An 8,464-nucleotide genomic window follows, 5' to 3' on the forward strand; every position below is an offset into this window, starting at 1 on the left:
TTTAACATACTATATTGCTTGCTTACTGTTATTTACTTACTTATTATATCCAATGTTTGTTTATATCCTCCATCAGGATGTGAGCTCCACAAAGTTAGGGATGTTTTTGCCTATTTTCTTCAATGAAGCAGCTCCCAAACCACTAGAACAATGCATACAGCATATAGTAGCCACACCTTGGTAAAGAGTTAATTTATTGAATTAATGAATAAAATATTTTAGACTATATCTGTAGTAAAAATATGAAGCAGCAGGTGTAGACAGGCTATTTTTACAATACTTTTTCTTAGATTTTCAAAACTCGAGAAACACATTTACTAAGGGTAGAATCAGGAAAAGTTGAGCTATTCATTCCATTACAAGAAAAAAATCACTTTTGTTACAGCTACTGCTGTCACTTTCTGTGTGTTTGCACTATTATGCTTTAAATAAGGATAAAGATGTATTGAGAACAAGACACAATGTTCTTTTCAACAATTTTCAAAACAGTTCATGGTTTTTGAAGAAGAGATAAGTAGAAACAGCTGAGACCTTCTTTCCCAATAGGATTAAAAGGATGAATTGTATAATGTGCACGAAGCATCTTGGTCTCCCAGAACAACCTGGCAGATGCACCACAGGGAAGCAGGAAGCTTACTTTCCTTTCAACTTCTGTTAGCTTTCCCCAATTTCTGGGTGATTTAATCCTCTTTAGGATCTATGTCTATGTAAGATTCAGGAGAAAATATTGTTTAAAGTTTGAATTCAGCATTGGGAAAAATGAGATTTGGAACCTAGAACTATCTTGCCTCCTTTGAACCCCATCACCAACCAGAACCTTTGACCCAAAATGCTTCAATCTCTTTTTGCCCTCTTCCCCTATTGCCAAAAAGATACGGGAGATCCATTGGGGATGACAGTGTTGGGGCTTGAGCAGCTCTGTTCTCGGGCTCGTTGGCCCACAGCTATGATGGCATTATCCCTTCCCTTTAGGATAGACAAACAGGATGTGAGCAAATGGGCAGAAGAAGAAATCTGAGTATTATTTCTGTCTTGCATTGATTTTCACAATAAAAAAAGATTTTTTTGTGTTTGTGGCTCTTATCTGAAATGGTATAACTCTCCTAGATGATATCTATACCTGCACACAAAAGTAAATATACAAATATACACTCAAACCAAAGGCCCAAGATTATGTGTTGTATGGATTATACTCCGTCATTCTACCTTATACCCATGCCCTTATGTGATTGTCTAGTTAATTTGACTTTACGTCTACATGCATTCATTCAAATTAATATATGTGAAAAATGGAATCACAATTAAAGTATTGATGGTGTTCTTTTATTTGTCCTAGTTTTATTGAGATATAATTGAAATATAGCATCTTTTAGGTTTAAGGTATACAGTGGGTATCCAATACATATACATATGTATTGCAAACTGTTTACCACAGTGAGGTTAATTAACACATCCTTCACCTCACATAATTACCATTTGTGGCTGTTGTGGTGAGAACATTTAAAATTTACTTCCATAGCAACTTCCAAGTATACAATGCAATATTATTAGCTATAGTCACTATGCTGTGTATTAGATCCAGAAATTATTCCTCTTATAATGGAAAGTTTGTACCCTTTGACCAACATCTCCCTATTTCCCCAGCCCCTTTTAACCATCAATCTACCCTCTGTTTCTATGTTTTCAGATTCCCCACAAAAGTGAGACCATTGATTATTTGTCTTTCTCTGCCTAACTTATTTCACTTAACATGATGTTATTAAGGTCCATCCATGTTGCAAAAGACAGGAGGTTCTTCCTTTTAGTGGCTAAATAATATTCCTGTGTGTGTGTGTGTGCGCACACGTGCGTGCTCACGCCCTCACATGCTCATGCATGCATGCACTCAAATGTCATTATCTTTATCCATTCATCTGTTGATGGGATCTTAGGTTATTTCCATGATTTAGCTGTTATAAATAAAGCTGCAGTAAACATGGAAGTACAGATACCTCTTCAAGATACTGATTTTACTTCCTTTGGTTTTATACCCAGTAGTGGGATTGGTGGACTATAAGATAGTTGTAATTTTCATTTTTTGAGGAACCTTCATACTGTTCCCCATAGCATCTGTACACTTCCACCAACAGTGCAAGGATTCCCTGTATCTAACTCCTCTCCAGAATTCGTTACCTTTTGTCTTTTTGATAGTAGCCATTCTAACATATGTGAGGTGATAGCTCATTGTGGTTCTCATTTCCATTTCCCTTATGATTAGTCATGTTGATCATCTTTTCATGCACCCATTGCTCATTTGTATGTTTTCTTTGGGAACATGTCTATTCAGGTCCTCTGCCAATTTTTAATTGGATCATCTGTTTATTGCTATTAAGTTGTGATATGATACATGGTACATGGTTTGCAAATATTTTCCCCCATTCTGTAGGTTGACTTCTCATTTTGTGGATTATTTCTTTTGCTGTGAAGAAGCTTTTTGTTTAACTTAGGCCCATATGTTGATTTTTGCTTCTGTTGCCTTTGTTTTTGGCGTGAAAAAGCCCTGGTTGTCGGCGTGTGCTCTTGTGACTGCAGGGTCCTGCAATGGGCATGTGTGCAGCCATGCAAACCAGGGATGGGAATCAGGCTAGAGGTATACACGTGTACAGATGGAGGGGCTAGCTGTAGGTGAGCCCAGTGGTGCAGGCCAGTGACAGGAGTCGGGGCCCAACCCAGGCTCACAAGCAGGCGTGGGGTCACTGGCTGTCAGTGTGTACTCCTGTGGCTGCAGGCTCTCACCCCCGGCACGCATACACCAGTGGAGGCCTGGCCAGGAGTCTGGCTGCGGCGTGCAAGTGCAAGCTGGAGGGGCTAACCTGGAGTGCAGGCACAACAGTAGGGGTCAGCTGTGGGAATCTACGCTGGTATTTTACACTCACATAGCCACCGGGACTCTGGCTGGAGACCCTGGCTGGGGGCTGGTGCTGATTCCAGGCTCTGGCTGAAGGGGGAGGGGCGAGAGATGGGTAAAAAGGTGGGAGGGACCCTGGTGGATGGCATTTGTGAAACAAAAACCTGTGGGGTGAAAACCAGTGAGATCTGTATGGGGTCCATGGCTTATGGTTATAATGCCCATTGTTTTCTTTACGCCAAAGCTTCTAGGGTCTTCTGCAGAGCAGGTCACCCAGAATCATGTTTGCTCCTGCTGGTGGGGGATACTGCTAGCTCCTGCCCTCCCTCCTTGTCCTTAGCCATCTCCACACATCTCAGCTATGCTGGGTGGGGCAAAACCAAAGCCGTCTGCTTCCTGCAGTGCCCTGAAAGGCTGGGGACGCCGGTCACTCACCTTGCTCTCCCCTCTAGGGGAGGAGAACTCTTTCTGGCGGGAGGGTTCCCACTGGCATGGAGCAGCGCCAGGCTGGGGGATAGGAGGATGCAGGCAGAATGAAGCTGTTCTGCCTTCCCTTTCTTGTCATTATTCTCAGAGTTTTTGTCCCACTGTGTTGCTGGAGTTTCTTAAGTGGATTCCTGAGCTCTCCCAGAGCTGTTTGTTCATGGATAGTCAGCGAATTGCTCTGTGTTGGGGGACAGATGCTGAGGTCTCCTACGCCACTATCTTGGTGACATTACTTTTTGGAGTTGTTTTAAACAATGAGAAGAGCATTGTGCTTTGGCCTCTTCAGTATTGAGTTAAATGGCAGTTCAAAGCCTGAGGTCTGCTTTCTTCATCTTTCTTATATCATTTTTGGAAGATTGAGGCCAAACTATTAGAGCTGAAAACCTATAGTTCCAAAACCCAGTTCCTAAAAGGGATATACTTAGAAGTTGAAAGGAATAAAAAGAAAAAGACTCTAATATTACCAAACAGATTATTTTATTACTCAGGGTTCTCAGAGAAACAAAACCAATAATATATATATGTGTGTATATATATATATATATAGAAGATGGGTATATACCTGTGAAACCATCACCATGATCTATATTGTCTACTTAAAAACTTGCTAAGAGGGTAGATCTTAGTGTTAAGTGTCCTTATAGCAAAATAATAATAATAATAAATAAAGACGGTGGTAGGAAACTTTTGAATGTGACGGATCTGTTTATGGCATAGAAAGAGATTTACTATAAGACATTGGCCCACGAGATTCCTGATATGGAAGTCGAGGAGTCCCTCAATCCAGAAGACGCAGGAACATACTGGTGGCGCTCATTCTGAGAACTAGGGAAGCCAAAGATGTGAACCCTTGTCCAAGTGCGAAAAAAGACTGAGGCTCAGCCAAGGCAGGGAGGCAAGAAGGAGCAAGGTCTCCCTTCCTCTGCCCTTTGTTCTGGCCAAGACCTCAGCTGACCCGATGATGCCTGTGGTACTGGGGAGGGCGAACTGCTTTCCTGAGTCCACCGATTCAAATGCTGATCTCATCTGGGAACATCCTCGCAGACACACCCAGAAATAACGTTTAACCACATATCTAGACACCCTGCGACCCAGTCAAACTGATGTAGGAAATCAACCATCACAAGATCCTACTTTATATGTAGAGTCTATTTGCGGAATGAGATCTGCCAATGAGATGAGTGGAAACTCTTTGCACAGAGTCTGACATGTATTAGGTAACTTACGATTTTTTATTCAATTATTAATATATGGAAGGGGAAATTGAACATAAATGCCATTCCCTCCAGTGCCTTCTCATGTTAATCAGAAGGTGTTCCCCTAAGGCACACTAAAGTTTGATTTTATTTTTATCTGTTTGGTGCATCCCTGAAGCAATGGCATCTATATCAAACACTGCACATGTATCAAAGGTCATTCATTTATAGGCAGAGTTTCTTGTCACTCACCAAGCAGAAGGCCAAGCAGTGTGAGGCATCTCCCACCACTACAGAACAGCACCCTCACTGTCTAGCATTTGTCCCATTTGTTTATTTTTTAAGTTGAAAGTTTTTCCTGCCTTTAAGCATGCAAGAAGCCCAAAACACAGTCTGGCATCGAGTACGGGTTAATGAAAATGTGCTGCCCTCTTAAAAGAGAGTAGTTGATGGCCATTTTGATGAAGGGAGCCTTGGTACATATCTGGTATACCTGAGGAGAGTTGCAATTCAGGGAAGGGGAGGTATACCAATAAAAAAGTGGATGCCTCCAGAAGTATATTTCCCCATTTTCACCACGTTGCTAAGAATCACACCTATATCAATGTCATGGTCACATACCTGCTACTTTCTTTGGCCTAATATGATTCTAGAATGAAGCTACATTATTGTGCAGAAATCAAGCACCATGCCCTGGGATACACCACCTGCCATTTCTTAGATGAATGGGTATGTTTCCCTCCAACTCCACCACCACAGGTCTCCCTTCCCGCGCATCACACTGCAGCCAGAGGGATCTTTGTAAATTCAGATACGATCATCTCATGCTTTGTTCTTGGAGTAAAGTTCACAAGTCCTTCATGTGCCTACAAGGCTCTCTGTATTTCTTTATTCCCCATTTGTAAATGGGGAAATACACTTCTGGAGGCACCCACTTTTTCACTGATATATCTTCCCTTCCCTGAATTGCCACCTTCTTCAGGTATATCAGATATACACCGTGGCTCCCTTTATCAAAATAACCATCAATTACCCCCTCTTAAGAGGGGAACACATTTTCATTAACTCCTACTCTATGCCAGACTGTGTTAATGGATTTCTTGCAGCTTTAAAGCAGGAAAAACCTCCAACTTAAAGGTTCAACTTACAAGCTTTCTAGTTTCTACCAAATTCACCAGCTATCTCTCACTCTAAGCCCCTGCAGCCATGCTAGCTTCCCTCAGTTCCTCAAGGCATCCTATTTCACATGTCCGTGTATTTGCAACTCTTTCTGTCTGGAATAGTCTCCCCAGTTCATGACTATGATTTACTCATTCTTTAAGTCCTTTAAATGTTAGTTCCTCAAGGAAACCTTTTCTGATGATACCAAATGAGGTCAGAATCCCACCATACCTGTCTATGCTCCAGGTTCTAATCTCCATGAAGGAAGAACTGTGTCTATTATTTAACACTATATTCCTGAACCTAGGTGTATGTCTGATGCATAGCAGATAGTCTGTAAATATTTGCTGAATTGGTTAATAAGATTGTGGAATCTCCATGGAGATGTTTCCCAAGTATTATTTCTAGCAGATATGGAAGTCACTAAAATGTACAGATTCGTAGTTACTACCTTCTAACAATAAAGTAAAGTAAAGGTCCTACAGGAAATGGAAATAGATAGTGGTTTTCATTACTCGAGAATAGAAAATAGCTTGAGTTAACTGAGGCAGGTGGTCAATGAACAATGCTTCAGAAATGAAAAATAGAGCTTCTGACCTTTGGTAATCAAGAAATATTTCAAAAATTATATATGGGACTCAGTTCAGCTTTACATCAGATCAAATTGTTTCCAACAATTAATGCAAATCATTACATCTTTCTTTAATTCTATAGTGTCTTGGTCCTCTACACTATTTTAGGAAGTAGACAAACACATTCTAGTTCAACATTTTCCAGTTCACATCTTCTTTCCTCTCCCTTCTTTCCTTCCTCTGTTTAGCTCCTTGTATTTTCCATGACAAATGCCTAAATTGGATATGATTGAATGTTGAAAAAAGTTTTCTTCAGTCGAGGCTGATTTCCACCCCACTACTCAACAACTGAAAAATGTGACTGCCCTTACTATGTAAACAATGGGCACTTGTTTTATAATTATTCAAGGTGCAAAAGTTGGCTTAGTAGAAAAGAAATTCAAGGGGCTGAAAAAACAACAATACTCAGGACAGGTAAGAAAATTAAATTTTACACTTTATAGCATGTTCCTACTAAGAAAGCCCTTTGGCATTCCTTCTCGCTTGATACTAGTTTAAATCATAACAAGGCAGACATTTTTGCTGATGTGAAAATGGGCAGAGAATTTCTGCCCCAAGGTCATAGAGCTAATAAAGAAGTACTGGAACTCAAACTACATTTTTTGCCTCAATGTGTCTTTGTAATTATGAGATCTGGTTCATGTGTTGAGGGGACAAGCCCAAAGCTCAAAGGATGGTTTGCAGGAACCTCTGAGTTGATGGATCCCAGGTCTTACTCTGCTTGGGAAACCCTCACCCTGTTAAGAGCCTTCTTCAGAGCCTCCTTCACTTCCTTGTTTCTCAGGCTGTAGATCATTGGATTCAGCATAGGGATGACCATGGTGTAAAATATTGACACAATCTTGTCCTCCCCAAGAGATTTGCCCATGTTACCTTTTAGGTAGATGAATATGAGCGTCCCAAAGAAAAGGGCCACTGCAGTCATGTGAGAAGCACAAGTAGAGAAAGTCTTGGCTTTGCCACCTGCTGTACGAATCTTCAGAATAGCCCGAATGATGAATAGGTAAGAAATAAGAATCACTGAAATGCTGGTTGTAATGACTAAGAAAGCTAAGAGGTAGATCACCCGTTCCCGTGGCCCGGTCTCACTACAGGCAAGCTTCAGAAGGGGTGGGAGATCACAAAAGAAGAAGTCCACGTGGTTGGACTTACAGAAGGAGATCGAGAAGGTACACCCAGTGCGGATGGCAGAGTTGACCATGGCCCCAGCATACGCCCCAGCCACCAGCCCCAGGCGGGTCTGTGGTGTCATGGCAGCGGCATAGAGAAGGGGGTCACACACGGCCACATAACGGTCATAGGCCATGACGGCCAAAAGGAAACATTCGGTACTAGCACAGAGCGTGAAAAAGAAAAACTGGGTAGCGCAGTGCTCGTAGGTGATGACCATCTTATCAGTACCCAAGGTCTTAAGCAACTGAGGGACAATAACAGAGGTGTAGCAAATGTCCAGGAAGGAAAGGTGGCTGAGGAAGTAGTACATGGGAGTCTGGAGACGAGGGTCACTCTGAATCAGCACTATCATGCCCAGGTTTCCCCCCATGGTGATGAAATAAATGACCAGAAACACAACGAAGAGACCCATCTGTAGCTCTGCCCGCAGCTGGAACCCCATCAGAATGAATTCTGTCACTACAGTGCCATTCTCTGCCATGAATCCTAGGTGGCCCACTGAAATAAAAGAATAAAGTCTCATTGAGGATAGAGTAAGGGGAGTATGACGTGATTTGATCATTTTCAGAAACGATAACAATCTTTTAGATTTGTAAAGCACTTCACGTTTTTTACAAACTTTGTGTCACCAGCTCTTGCAGAAATCCTTGGAAACATGTACTACTAATGCTGTTTTTCGAGAGAAAAACATGAGGGTCAGAGAGGGGAAGTGACTAGATTGTGATTTCATAGTTAGTTAAGATGCAAAGCCCAAGCCAGAACTCAGTTCCTTAGATGTTGCCAAAGCTCTGACTAGTTTCAGATGGGAAGCCTTCATCAGTCATTCTGCAAGGTCAGAAAGCCCCACTTTGTTAGAGAAGCCGTAGTGGTGTAGCATAAAGAACATGAGCTTTGAAATCAGACCTAGTTCAAATCCCTTGAGACCCTAG

General features: G+C 41.7%; 1 protein-coding gene across 1 annotated transcript; it reads right to left on the minus strand.

The window, feature by feature from the left end:
* Window positions 1-7,074: 7,074 nt before the first annotated feature.
* LOC108386391 (olfactory receptor 9I1-like) lies at window positions 7,075-8,016 on the minus strand. The gene has a single exon (XM_017644232.3). It carries the CDS (start codon window positions 8,014-8,016, stop codon window positions 7,075-7,077), a length of 942 nt encoding a protein of 313 aa, XP_017499721.2.
* Window positions 8,017-8,464: the final 448 nt, after the last annotated feature.

The sequence above is a fragment of the Manis javanica genome, chromosome 11 (assembly GCF_040802235.1).
Source record: "Manis javanica isolate MJ-LG chromosome 11, MJ_LKY, whole genome shotgun sequence".
NCBI lineage: Eukaryota > Metazoa > Chordata > Mammalia > Pholidota > Manidae > Manis > Manis javanica.